General features: G+C 46.9%; 1 protein-coding gene across 2 annotated transcripts in view; it reads right to left on the reverse strand.

The window, feature by feature from the left end:
* The window catches only part of rps6kb1a (ribosomal protein S6 kinase B1a), a 74,701-nt gene extending 58,470 nt beyond the window's left edge, over positions 1 to 16,231 (reverse strand). The window contains exon 1 of one of the 2 annotated variants that reach the window (XM_085964708.1): positions 16,064 to 16,231. In XM_085964708.1, coding sequence (XP_085820834.1) covers positions 16,064 to 16,141 — 78 coding nt within the window. In that variant the 5' untranslated portion in view covers positions 16,142 to 16,231. The remainder of the gene's footprint in view (positions 1 to 16,063) is intronic. The other variant, XM_085964709.1, reaches the window with a different exon arrangement.
* Positions 16,232 to 21,613: the final 5,382 nt, after the last annotated feature.

A 21,613-nucleotide genomic window follows, 5' to 3' on the forward strand; every position in this document is an offset into this window, starting at 1 on the left:
TGTCACAAGAAGTTTTAGCAACAGGAAAAGGCTATTAATTTCCCTCCCCTACAGTTCAACCAACCTACCCACTCTCTTACTGCATCCCTCAACCCCTTCACTCCAGAAACACATCGTTATCTCTCAAACCATTCATTCTGTCTGCTCCAACGGTCTTCCCTGGTAATTCTTACACTACTGACGAAAGACATCGAAAGTCATATATCCAAGTTTGCCAATGACAAAAAGATAGGTGACATTGTAGGCAGTGTAGATGGAAGCATAAAATTACAAAAGGGTATCGACAGATTAAGTGAATGGGCAAAACTGTGGCAAATGGATTATCATTGTAGGCAAATGTGAGATCATCCAAAATAACAACAGAAAATGCTGGAAAAACTCAGCAGGCCAGGCAACATCCGTGGAGAGAAATTAGAGTCAACGTTTCGGGTCTAACCCTTTTTCAAAACTGGAAAGGAAATGAAATAAATCGAAAGGTAGGGCTGGGACAGAACAAAAGAAGTGAAGAGACATTAAGAGGTATTCAAAAGGAGACGAGATGGTGATAGGACCAGTGGAGACAAAAGACGGCTCAGATTAGGTGTGAAATGCGCTGGCAGAATGAGAGACAGCTGCCATGTGGGAGAGAGAGAAAAAAAGGGGGGGGGGGGGGGGAGAAACCGCAAAGGGGTGGATAAAAAATATAAGTAAAAATGTAATAGGGGCCGAGGTTATGATCTGAAATTGTTGAACTCGATATTGAGTCCAGAAGGCTGCAAAGTGCCTAATCGGAAGATGAGGTGCTGTCCCTCGAGTTTACGTTGAGCTTCCGTGGAACAATGCAAGAGGCCAAGGACGGTGAGGTCAGAGTGGGAATGGAGCGGTGAATTAAAATGACAGGCGACCGGAAGCTCGGGGTCCCCCTTACGGACTGAACGGAGGTGTTCCGCAAAGCGGTCACCCAATCTGCGTTTGGTCTCCCCAATGTAGAGGAGACCGCATCGTGAGCAGCGAATACAGTATACTAGATTGCACAAAGTACAAGTAAATCGCTGTTTCACCTGGAAGGGGTGTTTGGGGCCCTGGACAGTGGGAAGGGGGGGGGGGGGTGGAGGTATAGGGGCAGGTGTTACATCTCCTGTGCTTGCACAGGAAGGTGCCAGGCGAAGGGGAACTGGGGGTGATAGAGGAGTGGACTAGGGTGTCTCGGAGGGAGCGGTCCCTACGGAATGCTGAAAGGGGAAGGATAGAACAGGGTACTTTCTAAATGGTGAAAGGTTAAAAGCAGTGGCGGTCCAAAGAGATTTGGGGGTCCAGGTACAGTACATACAGGAAACTTTGTGTTATCTGGAGGCTAAATGTCCGGCAAGCTCGAGCCACTGGCAAAAATCAGGAGCCGTTTTGTTAGGTTTTTTTTCTTTTCGTGGCTTTTTTTCCCCCAATAGTCAGGCTCTGGAAAGTCTCTCTGAAGCTGTTGCTAAGCTACAGAGATGCTTCCAAGGTACGGGCCGACTGTTTAGAAGCTGTTGCTAAGCAACAGTGTTTGTTGTCAGTTACGGAGATGAAAAGCTCCGTATGCTTCAACATTAACGCTGGTGTGTCCGGCAGTTTTGAGGGAACGGCAACAGCTTGGTCCCGTCGGTGCCGGATAGCACAAAGTTTCCTGTAGATCATCAAAATGTTATGAACAGGTACAGAAAATAATCAAAAAGGCTAATGGGATGCTGGCCCTTATATCTAGAGGACTAGAGTACAAGGGGGTAGAAGTTATGCTGCAGCTGTACAAAACCCTGTGAGCAGTTCTGGGCACCAGACCTTAGAAAGGATATATTGGCCTTGGAGGGAGTGGAGCATAGGTTTACCAGAATGATACCTGGACTTCAAGGATTAAGTTACGAGGAGAGATTACACAAATTAGGGTTGTATTCCCTAGAATTTAGAAGGTTAAGGGGTGATCTTAAGGGGAACAGATAGGGTAGAGAGAAACTATTTCCAATGGTTGAGGATTCTAAGACTAGGAGGCATAGTCTAAAAATTAGAGCTAGGCCTTTCAGGAGTGAAATTAGGAAACACTTCTACATACAAAGGTTGGTAGAAGTTTGGAACTCTCTTCCACAAACGGCAATTGGTGCTAGATCAATTGTTAATTTTAAATCGGAAATTGATAGCTTTCTGTTAACCAGAGGTATTAAGGGATATGGGCCAAAGGAGGGTATATGGACTTAGGTCACAGATCAGCCATTATCTCATTGAATGGCGGAGCAGGCTTGAGGGGCTGAATGGCCTACTTACGTTCCTATGTCCCTATGTTCTACCCGACTTCCTTTCTCACACTCAACTTCCTCACTTTTAAACTTGCATCATCTGCCATTTAAATCCTTCACCGATCCAGGCCGATTTGAACAACCTACCACCAACCCGTCTCAAATCTAGAATGCCATTTTGGACCATCGCCGAAGCCCTTCAGCGATCTCCCCTGAGCCTTGATGAGCGATGGCAAAATGCTAAGAGCTGTGACATACAGAATGGGTTCCTTATAGAGGACCCCACAGTACAACCTGAAGGATCAAACCTTCCTCGCAAACAGTGGAGAACCATCAACCACAGCACGGTGGCATAGTGGTTAGCACTGTTGCCTCACAGCGCCAGGGACCCGGGTTCGAATCCGGCCTCGGGTGACTGTCTGTGTGGAGTTTGCACATTCTCCCCGTGTTTGCGTGGGTTTCCTCCGGGTGCTCCGGTTTCCTCCCACAGTCCAAAGATGTGCGGGTTAGGTTGATTGGCTATGATAAATTGACCCTTAGTGTTAGGGGGATTAAATACGTGGGGTTACGGGGATAGGGTGCGATATGTGTCGGTGCAGGCTCGATGGGCCGAAATGGCCTCTATCTGCACTGTGGGGTTTCTGTGATTCTGTGAAACGGTCATGGTCGATGCTGCCACCTTCTCCATAGATGGAAGATTAAAGCATCCCCATCATGCGACTGTGGAGCTCCTAATCAGACCCTGGAGCAGATCATGAAACACTGCCCGGAGAGGAAATTCGCAGGCAGCCTACAAGACTATCCATGCTGTTACACTGGAAGCTTTGGCCTGGATATCTGATTAGATATTGACATTTGATTTACTTTGCGACCACCATACGAAAGAAGACCACAGCAAACAATTTGCCTGGATTAATGTTGTCAGTTCCATCCATAATTGTGTAACACTATTTCCTCAAAAGGCACACAAGGCCACAGAGGAGTGGAGATTTTTTGAGCTGGAAGTGCGTATGAGTGAGGTCATGGAGAGATTTAAAGACAGAGGTATTAGGGGACTGGGAATGAATGCAGGCTAGGAGTGATGGAGGTGAACAGGACTTGGTACAGGATAGGATACAGGCAGTATAGTTTTGGAGGAACTGATGTTTAGAGAGTGTAGGATAAGCAGCTGGCCACAATACATCACTAGAATCCACATTATGGTTAAGCAGTTATTGCTATAATAAAAATGTCAAACTGTGTATAAAACAAATTGAAAGTGTGCGCGCATTTATGGAAATGATTAGCGCTTCAGTTACAGCCACAACCGTATGCAGTTCTACAGGAATAGCTGCAAATATTTAACAGTGAAAGCACTAAAGCAGGGTCTCACAAGAATTCTTTTCTAATCGTGCCATTAATTACGATGTAACAAGCCTATTAATTATTTTGCAGCCAGCAGATTTTGAATCGCCACACAGCCCATAAACATGAATGACAATTTACACTCTTGAACAAGACAAATCTACATGGCTGCCTAGAAATACACGGATCCAAACAGATACAGTAAACGGGCTACAAGTACCACCGCCCATATATCAATTGTAAAAATAAACGCCGTTGTATTTTCTTTTGTGTTCTTCCTGTAATTGGCATTTTCCTCGTGACAGGATTGATTCCTTTTCCTCGGGTATTAATTGGGATCATTCCTGGATTGGCGGCAGGCACTCGGCCTGGCCTCTGCTCATCAATGGGCCCTTGTAGGAGGTAGATTTTTCCCCCCCCTTCATTTTGATTTAACCCAGCTGGGTTCATTTGATGGCAGAAATGATTTTCCAGTTGAGACTTCCTGTTTGAATCGGGACCTGATCCCCAGTTTTGGTGGAGTTTTTTTCATCCAGGTTCATGGTGTTTAATATGTATTTACACTTCCTATTGCCATTCTATGATAATAAATCTGTTGTACATAAGTTATTTGCAGTATATTTCCCCGCGCATTGCTGTTCTTGTTTAAAAAAAAACTCCAAAAACAAAGTACTAAAAAAGACATGATCTTTCAATAATAGACACTCCATTGTATAAACATATAGACGTACAATGTAGGATTTGCTGATGTTACCTACGGCTGTCAAATGCACAATGCTGCCAGGATTTTTCTGGCACCTCACTATATAACAATGCAGAATGCCAGTTCTAAGATTAGTTGCCGTTGCCTATTTGTACTGTTATTGTTGTCAGGTCACAAGAGCCAAAGGCAGGGCCACAGATTTATGATGGCTGATTAAGTCAAATTCCATTTTTGCATGGGATTCTGGGAGTTTTACCATTGTTTCCCTGTAGGCTTTTACAAAAGCCAGTGGCCTTGGCCATAGGAAATGACACAACCGGGAGGGGAAGGGTTTCTCTTCCTTTGAGTGCAAAGGAAGGCTAGGACAGGCAGACCAAGCATTTAAAATTCACCACTGATGTCTCTCTCTCCTCCCCTCCATTCATGCTAGGTGCCCTCTGTGACCTCACCTTTTGTAGCTGTTTCATATGTGAATCGAGGCAGATAGTGAAACATCAGCCAAAGTCCCTGCTCCTTGCCCACTGATCCCTGAACGAACGTCAGCTGAGAACAGGCGTGTGCTTGCTGCAATACTCTCCTCCCAATACGCACTGCCTTTGTACATTAAGAGGCAAACCACCTTGTCTTCAGTGTTCAACACACAACCACAGCACTCTATTTCACAGCCCCTCTTCTGTGGTCCACCTCTCGTACTACCCTCATGATTCAATTCCCATCTATCGCAGCGCAACCAGCACCTCTCCTGCAATAACTTCTCAACAAGTTCAATCCCCTCCTTTTCTTCACTAGTATGTTGCGGCTCAGCATCTTCTATGTGTATGCTGATAGCTAGCTTTAATTCTCTACCATCAACTCTGATTCCACAACCGGCACGGTGCTGTCCTACTGCCATGAGGAGTCAGGACTTTCTGCAGCTCGATGTTGAGAAGTTTGAAGCCACCCTGTTCAGCTCCTGCCAGAAACTCCATGCTGTAGCCTCTGCCTCCAATTCCATAAACTTTCCCGACTGCCTGCTCAGACTCAACACAACGGTGCACAACTTCGGTGTCCTGTTTGACCATAACTTCACAACATGTCCATCACAAAAACTGCCGAATTCCACCTCCAAAAATATTACTCAACTCCAGCTCACCCTCACCGTTACTAAAGAAAACCTCATCACCTCCACCCAACCTTTCCAATGCCATTCCAAGCTCCACCTTAGAGAACCTCCCTCATCCTCAACTCTGCTTACGTTCTATCCCACCCATTTATCAACCCCCCTCCCCCCAGCTCCACTCCATCATTGGTGGCTGCTCCTTCAGTTCTATGACCCTGACACCTGAAATTCCATTCTCAAATCCCTCCACCTTGCCACCCCCCTCTCTGCTTTCAAAAGCCTCCTAAAACCTTTTCTGTCAACCAGACTCCTGGGCCCCTCTCTCGCCCGTACTTTAAAAAAAAATCAGATCTCCCTGGTGCTCCGCATTCACTATTTTCCAACCACCACGTAAACAGCTTTACATCTATTCATGCGTGAGGAGAACGACAGAGATACAAGTTGCTGAATTAAGCTGATTTGAGCCAGCGCTGCAGTTACAATTGGCCTTGGCAAAAAAAAAAAACAAACTATGGTAAAACCCTTCGATTGTTTGGTCAGCTGCGGCTCTGTGGGCAGCACCCTCGCCCGAGTCAGAAGGTTGTGGGCTCAAGTCTCACTCCAGAGACTCGAGCACAAAAACAAAATCCAGGCTGACACTCCAGTGCCAGTGCTGAGGGAACGTCGCACTGTCGGAGGGGTCGTCTTTCAGATGAGACCTTAAACTGAGGCCCCGTCTGCTCTCTCAGGTGGATGTAAAAGATCCCACGGCACTATTTCGAAGACGAGCAGGGGAGTTCTCCCCAGTGTCCTGGCCAATATTTAATTCCTCAATCACCATCACTAAAAAAAAATTATCTGGTCATTATTACAATGCTGTTTGTGGGAGCTTGCTGTGTGCAAATTGGCTGCTGCATTTCCTACATTACAGCAGTGATTACACTTCTCAAAAAAAAAGTTTTTCATTGGCTGTAAAGCGCTTTGAGACATCCGGTGGTCCTTAAAAGGCGCTATAGAAAAGCATTTTTTTCTTTCTTTCTTTCTTGCAACAGAAAAATGCACAGCTTGGCTTAGGTGATGATAGAACTTGGCTTGGCTGTGATGTCCACCATTGAATAGCCTGGAGCATTGACACTCACTGTCTAAGTGCACACATGATGACACACCACTGGAGCAGGGTATTGGGGAGGTGCTAGTGCCAGTGGAACTGGTTTCCCAGCGACAATTAGCATCTGGAGATAGGGAGAATAAATAATAATTATGCAAAACAATGAGTCATATCAGGATCAGTGCTCCTGATGTCATAAGCCAAGCAATAGGCTGTAAAGCTATCTCTTCTTGCTTCTTCTCTTCTTAGACAGTCCCTCGGAACCGAGGATGACTTGCTTCCACATTAAAAATGAGTTCGCAGGTAACTGATGAGTCCAATGCGGGACCTACAGTCTCTGTCACAGGTGGGGCAGACAGTGGTTGAAGAGGCGGGTGGGTGGGGTGCTTGGGTTGATGTGAAGGCGAAGAGACTCGAGGTGTTCGGCGCCTTCTTGGATGCTTCTCTGCCACTTTGTGCGATCTTGGGCCAGGGATTCCCAGGTGTCAGTGGGGATGTTGCACTCTCTCAAGGTGCCTTTGAGGGTGTCCTTGAAGCATTTCCTCTGTCCACCTGGGGCTCTCTTGCCGCGTCGGAGCTCCGAGTAGAGCGCTTGTTTTGGGAGTCTCGTATCGGGCATGCGGATGATGTGACCCGTCCATCGGAGCTGATCGAGCGTGGTCAAAGCTTCGATGCTGGGGATGTTGGCCTGAGCTATCTATGGAGACAATCTTTACTGACAGGGACGAGAGTGAAGGTTTGCCACTTAAACACAGGGAAGGCAGTGGGGGTGGATGCACAGCATTGTAAAACAAGTCACCACCACCCCCCCCCCCCCCCCCGTCCAAAAACCTCCCATCTGTCTCCTAGCAGTAACATTTGGAAAAGCCTGGGAGCAGGTCACCTGCCTGCCTTAACCTTGAAAAGCTGCAAGGCAACTTTAGAAATATTCAGTACCCTGGATTTAATTCAACTTGCTCAGTGTTATTTACTCAAGAAAACACGTGCATGATTTCAGCAACAAAAGACAGGCTCCATAAATTGGACATGCACTTGAAGAGGACTCATTTGCAGGGTTATGTGGAAAAAAGCTGGGGTGTGGGGCTAAATTGGACAGCTTTTTCAAAGAGCTGGCACAGGCTCGACGGAACGAATGGCCTCCTTCTGTGCTGTAAAATTGTATGACCAGTATATAAAATAATTCTTAGTGCTGGGTTCCCCAATCGATTAATGCCTTCATCCAATGAATGGCTGAGCCATACAAAAGGTTGCAGGTTTAATCCCCAGCTATTCTCAGCCAGGATGGCAGTCCTGAGTGTTACCACTGGTCTGACCGTCCCTGGGTTAAGGAGAAAAAGATTGGCTTGGAATCCTCCTCCCAATATTTATCCACCAACCTTTGATTTGAGCCAAGGCTGCAGTTGGGAGAGCTACAATTGGCCTTGGTTGGGACTAAAAATTAACGATGGTAAGTCTACCGACTGCTTTCCAGCAACTTGCGCTGAAAAGGGATCAGACTTGACTGTGGTGCTCCAGCAGTTGAATAGTCTATGACTATTGGACCATGTACAGCAGGCACCTCAAAGCACTGGAGAGGTACCACCAACGCTGCTTCCGCAAGATCCTGCAAATCCATTGGCAGGATAGGCGCACCAACGTCGGTGTTCTTGCTCAGGCCAACATCCCCAGCATCGAAGCTTTGACCACACTCGATCAGCTCCGATGGACGGGCCACATCGTCCACATGCCCGATACGAGACTCCCAAAACAAGTGCTCTACTCGGAGCTCCGGCACGGCAAGAGAGCCCCAGGTGGGCAGAGGAAACGCTTCAAGGACACCCTCAAAGCCTCCTTGAAAAAGTGCAACATCCCCACCGACATCTGGGAATCCCTGGCCCAAGACCGCACAAAGTGGAGGAGAAGCATCCGGGAAGGCGCCGAACACCTCGAGTCTCTTCGCCAGGAGCAAGCGGAAGCCAAGCGCAGGCAGTGCAAGGAGCACACGTCAACCCAAGCACCCCACCCACCCGCCCCTTCAACCACCGTCTGCCCCACCTGAGAGAGAGACTGTAGGTCCCGCATTGGACTCATCAGTCACCTGCAAACTCATTCTTAATGTGGAAGCAAGTCATCCTCGATTCCGAGGGACTGCCTAAGAAGAAGTCTATGAACTCTAACCACCAGGGCTCACATTTGAACTGCCATTTAGGCGAGGTTACTAGAGGGCAAATCGTACTTTACCAAGCACGGAGTCAATAACTTTGGCAGGGGAGGGGATCAGAGGAGAGAAAATTGACAGCTAAAATTTGAGGGAGAAATTATATAAGTTGAAACTTTAAGTCACTGATGCAATATTTTCACAGGCAACTTACATTCATTCTTAAGCATTTAAATTAACTATGATTGTAGATTGTTGCACAGCATGTAATCATCTGCAGCTCTGAAAAGATGCCTAATGCAACATTTCCCATATTTAGATGCTAAAGAGCTTTGATCAAAGCCACAATCATTTAGCTTCTTATACCATACCCTTTGTATGCAGGCTGCGTACTGTGTGCCAACGCTGTACGCCATCTTTGGAATACAACAATTTATTACTTACAAATAACTTATTTTGTAACAACTCAGGGAAATTTCACTAGTCACTGGGTGGGCCTTACTTTTGTTTTGGACTGGGTGCTGCCTGGAGTTGGGAGAGGGCGGAGTCAATAACACAGGTGTTCAAACCATTCAAAAGATTATTCACCCACTCTAAATTCTGCCGTTCACTTTTAGTTTTCAACAATGAAGTTGAGTGTGCACAGAATATCATATTTCATGGTTCATCACAACCCTTATTTACATTCAAAACAAGTCTTACCGTGTGACTCACTTCAGCGTGTTCCTCCAGTGAGTCGATCATATTTCAGCCTCCTGGTTTGAGATGTAATGCTGTGGTTGCAGTATGCACTTCAATGGGTTTCAAAGTTATAAGATTCAAACTTACATGGGGAAGTCCATGCATGTGGACAGTATCGACAGTCTTAAGAGGCAACAAATGCCCTTCTCAAGAGAGAAAGAAAAAGACTTGCATTTATATAGCGCCTTTCACGACCTTCGGATGTCCTAAAGTGCTTTACAGCCAATGAAGTACTCTTTGAAGTGTAGTCACTGTTGTAATGTAGGAAACGCGGCAGCCAATTTGGGCACAGCAAGATCCTACAAACAGCAATGTGATAATGACCAGGTAATCTGTTTTCAGTGATGTTGGTTGAGGGATAAATATTGGCCAGAACACCAGGGAGAACTCCCCTGCTCTTCTTCAAAAAAGTAGCATGGGATCTTTTACGTCCACCTGAGAGAGCAGACGGGGCCTCAGACAGAGATACAGCAAGAAGGTGGATAGGTGGGGTTGGGATCCATTAAGGGACAGGCTTGTTAAGCCCAATAGGCTGTTACCACGTATTCTAATCGTCCATGTTAGGTCATTGATAAACACATATAACACAGGACACTTGTGGCTTTAGAAATCAGTTTCAATAGCACTTCTGCTTGATACAGCATCCTGCCAAATATTTGAAGAGAAAGTCATAGCGAATGCAATACTCTCCAGCATTTATGGACCTCCCTTATAAAAGCATAAAGTAATGATCCAACACATCAATATATGAGAGTTAACCACAAATCATTTCAAAACCCCAAACCCACTTATCTGGACCCACCCTACGGGGCAGTATTTAAATCCCAAATCAGAGGGGTTACGAAGGTCATTGAATGGGCTACACTTTTAGAACTTTGCTTCCCCTCCATTTCAAAGATAAGATGCTTCTCACCTAAACAATTTAATGGCAATGTACAGAGTGTTTTGCAGCAGACTCCATATCGCTAACATGCAACTTGCATTATGGAGCCACCGTTTTGCGAGGCTGCAGTACTACCGCTGCCGTGTGCCATGATCGTGCTCAATTTTTTTTTAAAGCTTAAATATAACCACCTAATAATGTGCCTGCAGGCAGAATAAAAGTAGGAGTGGCTCAACAGTTTGCTATAATAAATCTATTTTAAGCTATTTGTTTTGGCTTGCGGTATAACTCCTCCACAAGAAAAATGTATTTTCGGGCAACTTCCTATGAAATGTACCATTCCTAACCAAGAATCAAGACAGGAGACCTGCATCCAACACAATGGCCCAGAAATTCGGGTCTCCACGGGTGAGTACGCACGGGGTACTCACCCGTAGGCCCAATGGAAGTGTCGGTTTCCTGCATGCACTGCGCATGCGTGGGAAACCGGCACTTCCGTTCCCCTGAACAGAGGGGTTCAGAGGTCGAACGCATGCACGGGAGAGGCTGCGCATGCGCATCGAACTTCGGGTTTTTTGGGGGGGGGGGGGGTTTTATACAGGTTTTCCCGGGAGGGTAAGTCTGCAGAAGTTAGACATGTAAAAAGCAGGCGTAATAATAATTTATTTGAAGATTTAGTGCTGTTTTGGGGCCGTAGTATTTATAAGTTTTGACAGCTCTTCCTGTCAATCTTATGAATGGGCATTTCCCTGCTCCGATTGGCTCTCCATGGCCCACGTGATCCCAGGGGATGCATCGAACTAACTGCGCCCCTGAGATACGCAAGCACTGCACGCCGGCAGCTGGACCAGGCCCTGGATCGGAATTCCACGCGGGCCCACAGCTCAACGGCCGGCGCGCTAGGTAAGTGCAGGTCGGGGGCTTGCACCCGCGGGAAGCCCCAGACCCGAATTTCTGGGCCATTACCAATAGTGCCCTGAAACTGGCCACCAGAGAGTGAAAATAGTGCTTTGCCACAATAGCAAAATGCAGACCAGTTAACTCAGTCTGTGGCAAAACCCACATCCCAGCACTAACACACCATACCAGGGATTCAAAGCACCGCATCACCCCACAAACTGCTTATTAATATCAAAAGACATTTTCTCTCAATTATGTACAAGGCTTCTCTGTTTGAATGGAAATGTTCTATGGAGGAACAAAGTTCCAAACACACACTCCAAATCCAACAGTACTTAATTATTTTTTTTAAAATGCTGCGCAAATTCCTTTCCCAATTTTCTCTTTTATGGCCTGATGTCGTCTTCGTGCTGGGATGCTCCACCAGAGGCACTACCTCTGCATGAGGCACCCTACCAAACGTGGAACCAGTAAGGGGGAAGAAACTTTGATAACCTCAATAAATTCACACCTCTCAACAGATGTGTTTGATTATTCAAGCTCATTTTTGGCTATATCACACTCCTCTCCAAGGCCCCGCCACATCACACATCTTCTCCACCCTTGCACTTTTCTTTGCAACCCATAATCCTGCACAAGCTCACAAGTATACTTCTCCCAGTAAAACAATTATGGAATGACGGTCAATAATCAAAACTGCACTATTTTCCATCTCCAACATCCTTTTCCGCTCTAAAGTTCTCAAACGAATTGTCACTTCCCAAATCCGTGCCCATCTTTTCTGCAACTCTGTTTGAATCTCTCCAGTCAGGCTTGTGCCCATGCCACAAGCATTACAACTGCCCTAGCCAAAGTCACAAATGACATCCTCTGTGACTGTGATGCATCCTCCCGCCACGACCTCTCCGTAGCAGCAAACAGTCGATCACAACATTCTCCTCCAACACCTCTCCTCCATTGTCCAGTTCAGTAAGATTGCCCCCACTTTGCTCCATTCTTACCTATCCAATTGTAAACAGAGCATCTCCAGCAATCGCTTCCCTTCACACCCCCGCAGTTACCTATGGAGACCCCCAAGGATCTGTGCTTCGCCTCTCCTCTTCCTCATCTACAGGCTTGCCCCTTGGAGACATCATCCACAGACATGGGCTCAGCTTCCACACGTACGATGACGACGCCCAGCTTTACTTCTTCGCCACCTCTCGCGCCCTCTCTAACGCCGCTGTGTTGTCCGACTGCGCGTCCAATATCCAGTCCGGGAGAAGCCACAATTTCCTCCAATTAAACATTGGGAAGACCAAAGTCACAGTTGGCCTCATCCACAAATGCCAATTCCATCCCCCCGCATATTGCCTAAGGTTGTACCAGACTGTTCATAATCTCAGTGCCCTATGCGATCATGAGCTGACCTTCCGACCTCATGTTCTCTCCATCACAAAGATCACCTCCGTAACATCACCTGCCTCCGCCCATCTGCTGCTGAAACCCTTACCCGTGCCTGTGTCATGGCCAGATTCAACGACTCCAATGCTCTCCTGGCTAGACTGCAATCCTCAACCCTCTGCAAACTTCACCTCAACCAAAACTCTGCTGTCTGTATCCTATACCAACCACATCAAATGTTAGGCCTCAGCTGCAGTATTGTGTCCCATTCTGGGCATCACACTTTAAGAAGGGTGTCAAGGCCTTGGACAGGGTGCAGAGGAGATTTACGAGAAGGATACCAGAGACGAGGGATGTTAGTTATGTGGAAACACTAGAGAAGCTGGGATTGTTTTCCTTAGAGCAGAGAAGGGTATGGGGAGATTGAATTGCGGTGTTCAAAATTAGGAAGATTTTTGATAGAGTAAATAAGGAGAAACTGTTTCCACTGGCAGGAGTCAGTAACCAGAGGACACAGATTGAAGGTAATTGGCAGAAGAAGCAGAGGGGAGATGAGGAGAATATTTTTTATGTAGTAAGTTGTTATAATCTGGAATGCACTGCCTGAAAGAGTGGTGGAAGCAGATTGAATAATTTTCAAAAGAGAATTGGATAAATACTTGAAAAGGAGACATTTGCAGGGCCATGGTGAAAGAGCAGGGGAGTGGGATTAATTGAATCACTCTTTCAAAAAGCTGCACAGGAACAAGGGGCTGAATGGCCTCCTTCTGCACTGTATCATTCTATGATTCTAACCACCACTTTCCCAGCACTCCTGTCCTTGCTGACCTACAATGGCTCCTGGTCCCCAAGACTTCCAATTTAAAATTTTCATCTTTGCGTTTAAATGACGTTATGGCCTTGCCCTTCACTATCTCGGGTCTCCTCCAGTCCTACAACCCCTCTCCATTCCTCCAACGCTGGCGTTCTGTGGACCCCCCTCCCAGTTTGTCCCACTATTGGTGTCCGTACCTTCACTCATCTAGGCTCCACACTCAAATTCCCTCCCTAAGCCTCCACTTCCCAAGAGACTCCTTAAAACCCCTCTTTGATCAAGCTCCTCCTCATCCACCACCTAAACATTCACTCCCTCCACCACCGGTGTACCGTGGCTGCAGTGTGTACCAGCTACAAGATGCACTGCAGCAACTCGCCAAGACTTCTTCAACAGCACCTCCCTAACTCGCGACCTCTACCACCTAGAAGGACAAGGGCAGGTATGGGAACACCACCAAGTTCCCCTTCAAGTCACACGCCATCATGACTTTGGACATATAGCGCCGTTCCTTCGTCGTCACTGGGTCAAAATCCTGGAACTCCCTACCCAACAGCACTGTGGGGGCACCTTCACCATACGGACTGCAGCGGTTCAAGAAGGCTGCTTCTCAAGTGCAATTAGGGATGAGCAATAAATGCTGGCCTTGCCAGCGACACCCACATCCCACATCCCATGAATGAATAAATAAAAAAAATCTCCTCCTTTGTCTCAGCATCTGATTTTTGTCTGATTACGTCTTTGTGAAGCCCCGTGGGACATTAAGTGCTCCCTAGGTGACTGGGTGACACAAAGGATTAAAGATGCTTTATTTTTGATTCTAGGATTTTACTCCTTGGGGGGAAGGTTCACCTTCAGCATCACCAACATCACAAGCAGCTTAAAAAAGTACACCACTCAATGCATTTTTTCTTGGCAGCAATCTGGACTAGTCATACTGGCAGATGAAGGATACAATTTCTTTAAAACTCCAAATAGAGATTTTAATGCAAACAGCCAAACCCTGGAAATTTCTTGGATGCCAAAAGCCCCCACCCAAACATTTACTGGCTCTTTTGTTGCAAATACATGAAAGTTAGAGTAGTTTATTGTAAAAATGTTCCAGCCCGAGTGGAGAACAGGATCAGGCTCAGCTGTGATGACAACTCTCTCACAAATAATGGCAAGGTACAGGGCTGTGTCCAGGGACTAGAGAACAGCATTAAAGCATGAATCAGTACCTTCAGAAGAGGACGGAAGAAAATGTGTGCAACGAAAACAGACGATAATTTCAGTCAACATGCCATCTTTAAAGATTACGGCTTTTTAGATGTGTCTAGCAAGTGTTGTAAAATCCCCATAGTTGGGTACAGTATTTATAAACATACCACAGAAAGTGATGATTACATTGCAGCGAACATTCCCAATCGAGAAAAAACATCTGCAGCTTCAGGTGGTCATAAACTAACCTATCCACAAAATGTCACGCGGACGTGAATAGCAGAGAACCTGAATTTCAAATGCTTGTCTCTGATCAAATTTCTCTGTCAAATCAAACCCAGCTTGAGAAATCTTCACTATACATCAGTGGCTCTTTGCACAGAAAAATGCACAACATTGCAGAAAACTATCCTCAAAACAGCAGTAAAAATCCTAGAACTTTGTAAGAAAAATTGAACTGCCTTATTCAGTCACTGTAAACCAATGGCCCCGTGTACCATGCACCCTGTTAACAGTAGCGCTGCAGCCAAATTTTTTTTTTAACATGCAAAGTTTGCCTTCAGAGTCTTCGGCATCACTGCCAGGTTGCATTATAACAAGCCACCAGAAGGTGTGCAAGAACAGTCAAGGGCAATGGATTGTTCATTTATTTCTCCTTTGAACGTATTTGGCACCCGCTCAATACCTTGAAACAGCGCAGCTAGTATGGTTAAGCACTCACCATACAAGGGATCACAGGCATAAATCATACTGGAGTCACCACAGTGCTAATCTTTGCCTATGTGGCATGACACATGACAAGGCACTTGACGTGAGCATCACAAATGTTATCAACCAGATAAAACTTACAATGGGGTTGGGGGAATTATTACAAGAACTGACTCAATTATTCTGTATGTAGTAAGACCTAGCGAATCTAGCTTAGGGAGAAGAGGAAAATGTACTGTCAAGACACTATTACTGAGAATTGACTTTTCCATTCCACATAAAGTACTTGTACTACCAACTCAGTCATTTCCATCATGTTTAAATCCTAATGCAAGCACAACATAGTGTGCTGCAGGTATTACTTATTATACGTGGCGGGCAATAATCTACAAGCTGGTTGGTTAGCTACAGTTGACAAGACTGCTCTGTAATTTAAACTCGAGTCTAAATACGCACAGTGGAGCAATGGCTGATGTCAGCCCCTGTTGGCAGAGTTTTCTGTTAGCATGAGCCAAAGGGGGGGGGTGGTCAGAGATTGGACAGGTGCAGCTAGCAACGCCACATGGCGAGTACAAGATAGGTCGGGGAGGGTCCGGCCCAGGGCTGCTGCGACCGCTAAGCCTCCCCTTAGCCGCTCCTCCCTTGGCCTCCCCCCCGGGGTGTGAGGGTGAGGAAGCTCTCCCGGCTCGGGCCCGGTCCGCTTATTGTTGCTAAGGGGAGTCGGCTCGGGCCTGCTCCCACAGGCTTCTCCCGCTCGCTCCCTCCCTCAGGCGACAATTCCCTCGTCCTTCCCTTCCCCGCCCATATCCCCTTTCTTATACCCCTTCCAGCTCCTCGTCCGAGCCGCCTTCCTCCTGCTGGTACTCGGGGTCCAGGTCGATGTCGAACACCCCGGCCATGTCTCTCTCCGCCCGCCGCTCTCTCGCTCCTCATGGGTTCCACTCGCCCACCATCACTGTCGCCTCGCCGCGTACCGTGCGTGCGCGCCGCCCAATTACGTACGTACGTGCGCGCCGCCAAACGTCGCCCCTCTCCTCCGCGCCCCGTTCCACGTACGTGCACGCGCACGTCCGCTTGCGTCGCGGCGCCAAGCGCAGCCAGCGGGCCTCCAGCACATGCGCACTCCTCCCAACCAGACGGTTTCGAGCCGGCAGAGGGCGCACACGAGCAACGCAGACCCAAGGGTCGTCTCCTGGTCTCGTTGACTGGCATTGGGAATAAAAATTCTCCCCATCACTGTGTTTATTGACTGGCATTGGGAAAAAGCCCCTCCCCATCACTGTGTTTATTGACTGCTCCCCATCACTGTGTTTATTCACTGGCATTGGGAAAAAGCCCCTCTCCCCATCACTGTTTATTGACTGGTATTGGGAAAAAACTCCCCATCACTGTGTTTATTGACTGGCATTGGGAAAAAAAACCCTCCCCATCACTGTGTTTATTGACTGGCATTGGGAAACTGTGTTTAAAGAGTCTCGAAACAAGATTGGTGAGAAATTCCCAGAGGTAGAGTTTCTGATTACCCTATTTGGAGTCACATTCTTTTCCGAAAGGGATAGCAAGAACCACAACTTGATTTTAACTTAGTAAAACGTCCCAAGGCGCTTCACAGGACCGTTACCAAACCAAATCTGATACCGGGCCACATAAGGAGATATTAGGTCAGGTCCTTGGTCAAAGAGGTAGGTGTGTCGGCCGTGGATCAGTGGGCAGCACCCTGACCATCTGAATCAAGAAATTTGTGGATTCATAGTCCCACTCCAGAGACTTGAGCACAAAAACCTAGGTTGACACTCCAGTGCAGTGCTGAGGGAGTGCCGCACTGTCTTTCGGATGAGACATTAAACCGAGACCCCGCCTGCTCTCTCAGGTGGGTGTAAAAAATCCCATGGCACTATTTCGAAGAAGAGTAGGGGAGTTATCCCCGGTGTCCTGACCAATATTTATCCCTTTACCAACATCACTAAAACAGATTATCTGGTCATTATCACATTGCTGTTTGTGGGAGCTTGCTGTGCGCAAATTGGCTGCTGCGTTTCCTACATTACAACAGTGACTACACTTTAAAAGTACTTCATTGGCTGTTAAGCGCTTTGAGACATCCGGTGGTCATGAAGGCGCTATAGAAATGCAAGTCTTTCTTTTTCCTTTTTAAGGAGCATCTTAAAGGAGGAGAGAGAGTTAGAGAGGCGGAGATGTTTAAGGAGGGAATTCCAGAGCTTAGGTCCTTGGCAGCTGAAGGCGCGGCCACCAATGGTGGAGCGATTAAAATCGGGGATGCGCAAGAGGGCAGAATTGGAGGATTGCAGCGATCTGGGGTAAGCCATTTAGGACAGAGATGAGGAGGAATTTCTTCACCCAGAGAGTGGTGAACCTGTGGAATTCTCTACCACAGAAGGCCGTAGAGGCCAATTCATTAAATATATTCAAGAAGGAGTTAGATATGTTTCTTAAGGCTGCAGGGATCAAGGGATATGGAGAGAAGGCAGGAACAGGGTACTGAATTTGAATGATCAGCCATGATCTCATTGAATGGTGGAGCAGGCTCGAGGGGCCGAATGGCCTACTCCTGCTCCTATCTTCTATGTTTCTATGTTTCTATCTCGGAGGGTTGTAGGGCTGGAGGAGGTTACAGAGATCGGCACACAGCACACTTACCTAAGTTCAGAGAACTAAGGTACAGGCCAGCAAATGCCAAACCTTACGGACTCCTAATTGTATCAACAAAACCTTACTAGCACTAATTAGTTTTCTGCTTCTTAACCCACTCGTACCAATCTACCCATCAGGTTCTTGCAGGGTCATGTGTACCCTTGTGCGAGGAATCTCAGTCCCAGTGACTGGTTTACCCCTTCAGGTCCCCATCTCAGCAGCAGGGGCCTTCCTCAAATTATCAGCAATTTCTGATCTGGCTCACCAATCTCTTTTCTCACTCCTCTCAGTCAGAAGGTTGTGGGTTCAAGTCACACTCCAGAGACTTTAGTACATAATCCAGGCTGACACTCCCAGTGCGGTGCTGAGGGAGTGCTGCACTGTCGGAGGTGCCGTCTTTCGGATGAGACGTTAAACCGAGGCCCCATCTGCTCTCTCAGGTGGACGTAAAAGATCCCGCGACACTATTCAGAGAAGAGCAGGGGGATTTCTCCCCGGTGTCCTAGGGCCAATATTTATCCCTCAATCAACATCTAAAACAGATTATCTGGTCATTATCTCATTGCTGTTTGTGGGAGCTTGCTGTGCGCAAATTGGCTGCCACGTTTCCTACATTACAACAGTGACTACACTTCAAAAAGTACTTCATTGGTTGTAAAGCACTTTGGGATGTCCTGCTGTCATGAAACGCGCGATAGAAATGCAAGCCTTTCTTTTGCAGTCTTCCTTTCTTCTCAATTAGTGACAGTGCCCTGGAATATTGGGGGTGGACCTGGCTGAGTATCAGATTACTGAGTCTGCCACAGCGAGTTCACTCAGTCCCAATTATTCGTTAGCAAGCACATCATCTTTGAACCAGCTCAACCTCAGAGACTCCCACCCCCGCCTTACCTCCTCTGGCTCCCCCTTAGATTCCCACCCTGAGGAGTATAGCTGGTCATTGGACAACTAACAACTCGACCCCTAGTTGTTCAAAATTGCAAATGGTTTTGATAGAGTAAATAAGGAGAATCCGTTTCCAGTGGCAGAAGGGTGGGTGACCAGCGGACACAGCTTTTAGGTGATTGGTAATAAAAACAGGCGTCAGGAGGAAACATTTTTCTACGCAGCGAGTTGCTGTGATCTGGAATGCGCTGCCTGAAAGGGCGGTGGAAGCTGATTCAATAGTAACTTTCAAAAGAGAATTGGATAAACACTTGAAGGGGAAAAAAATACAGGGCTCTGGGGAAACATAGAAGATAGGAGCAGGAGTAGGCCATTCAGCCCCTCGAACCTGCTCCGCCATTTAATGCGATCATGACTGATCATCCAAATTCTGTCCCTGCTTTCTCCCCATATCCCTTGATCCCATTAGACTCAAGAAATATATCCAACTCCTTCTTGAATATATTTAATGAATTGGCCTCAACTGTCCTGTGTGGCAGAGAATTCCACAGGTTCACCACTCTCTGGGTGAAGAAATTCCTCCTCATCTCTGTCCTAAATGGCTTTCCCCTTATCCTTAGAGGGAAAGGGCAGGGGAATGGGATTAATTGGAGAGCTCTACCAAAGAGGCCCAGGCATGATGCACCTCACTTAGAAAAATAACTCCAAACTCTTTAGAAGGAGAAGGGATGGCCATCAAGCAAGAACTGGGGGTTTAATGGAGGGAACGGCTGCAGATATAGGGTTTTAGGAGATCTTTGGAACATAGGAACAGGAGGAGGCCATTCAGCCCTTCGAGTCTGTTCCACCATTCAATGAGATCAGGGCTGATCTGTATCTTAACTCCATCCACCTGCCTTGGCTCCATATCCTTTTATACCCTTGTCTTGCAAAAATCCATCAATCTCAGATTTAAAATTATTAACTGAGCCCAAGCACCTACAACAACAACAACTTGCATTTATATAGCGCCTTTAACATAGTAAGACGTCCCAAGATGCTTCACAGGAGCGATTATCAAACAAAATTTGACACCGAGCCACATAAGGAGAAATTAGGACAGGTGTGGTCAAAGAGTTTGGTTTTAAGGAGCGTCTTAAAGGAGGAAAGAGAGGTTTAGGGAGGGAATTCCAGAGCTTAAGGCCTCGGCAGCTGAAGGCACAGCCACCAATGGTTGAGCAATTATAATCAGGGATGCTCAAAAGGCCAGAATTGGAGGAGCGCAGAGATCTCGGAAGGCTGTGGGGGCTGGAGGAGATTACAGAGATTGGGAGGGGCGAGGCCATGGAGGGATTTGAAAACAAGGATGAGAATTTTGAAATCGAGGCGTTGTTTAACCGGGAGCCAATGTGGGTCAGGGAGCACAGGGGTGATGGGCGAACGGGACTCGGTGCGAGTTAGGCCACGGGCAGCCGAGTTTTGGTTGAGATTAAGTTTATGGAGGGTGGAAGATGGGAAGCCGGCCAGGAGTGCGTTGGAATAGAATCTGTTCCATTTCCTGCTTTTTTCCAGTCCTGATGAAAGGTCATCGACCTGAAACGTTAACTCTGTTTCTCTCTTCACAGATGCTGCCTGACCTGCTGAGTATCTCCAGCATTTTCTGTTTTTATTTCAGATTTCCAGTATCTGCAGGATTTTCTTTTTGTATTAGTGCGTTGGAATAGTCAAGTCTAGAGGTAACAAAGGCAAAGGATGAGGGTTTCAGCAGCAGATGAGCTGAGGCAAGGGCGGAGACAGGCAATGTTACAGAGGTGCAATTTGGTGGTGATGGAACAGATGTGGTCGTAAGCTCATCTCGGGGTCAAATACGACACCAAGGTTGCGAACATCTATTGCTTTATGTGGGAGAGAGTTCCATCCTCTGTGTGAAGAAGTCTTTCCTAACTTCTCTCCTGAATGGTCTGGCTCTGATTTTATGTCTATATCGCCTTGACCTAGACTGCCCCACTCGTAGAAAAAGTTTCTCTCTACTTATCTTATCAATTCCTTTCAAAATCCTAAAAACCTCAATCAAATCACCCCTTAACCTACGTACAAGCCTAGTTTATGTAATCTCTCCTCATAATCTAACCCTTGGAGCCCTGGTAACATTCTGGTGAATCTGCACTGCACTCCTTCCAAGGCCAATACGTCCTAAGGTGCAGTGCCCTGAACTGTACTCAGTATTCCAGATGTGATCTAACCAAGGCTTTGTACAGCTGCAGCAAAACTTCCTTCCTTTATATTCTATCCCTCTAGTTATAAAGCCCAACATTCCAATAGCCTTTTTGATTATGGTAGCAAAATACTGCGGATGCTGGAAATCCAAAATAAAAGCAGAAAACGCTGGAAAAACTCAGCAGGCCAGGCAGCATCCGTGGAGAGAGAAACAGAGTTAACGTTTCAGGTCTGTGACCCTTCATCAGAACTGGAAAAAAACAGGAAAGGGGATAGATTTTAAAGCAAGTAGGGGCTGGGAAAAGGGGGAGGGGATGAAGGAACAAAAGGGAAGGTCAGCGACAGGTAGAAAGCAGGAGAGATTAAGAGACATTGAGAGATATTCAAGGACCCCTGAATCTCTTTGGACCTCCACCGTTCCTGGCTTTTCGCCATTTAAAGACAGGAAGTGAGGTAGCAAGGTGAACTAGTCCTATTTGACCCCCATATCCTCTCCAGCACAAAAACTGTGACATTTCCCTCCTCTGCCCCCCTGCTGCTGAAGCCCTCGTCCATCCATTGCCTTTGTCACCTCCAGGTTGGATTATTTTCAACGCTCTCCACCCTCCATTAACTTCAGTTCCTCCGAGACTTTGCTG

Source organism: Somniosus microcephalus, chromosome 22, assembly GCF_052327205.1.
Source record: "Somniosus microcephalus isolate GS21.2 chromosome 22, FLI_Smic_1.0, whole genome shotgun sequence".
Classification (NCBI taxonomy): Eukaryota; Metazoa; Chordata; class Chondrichthyes; order Squaliformes; family Somniosidae; genus Somniosus; species Somniosus microcephalus.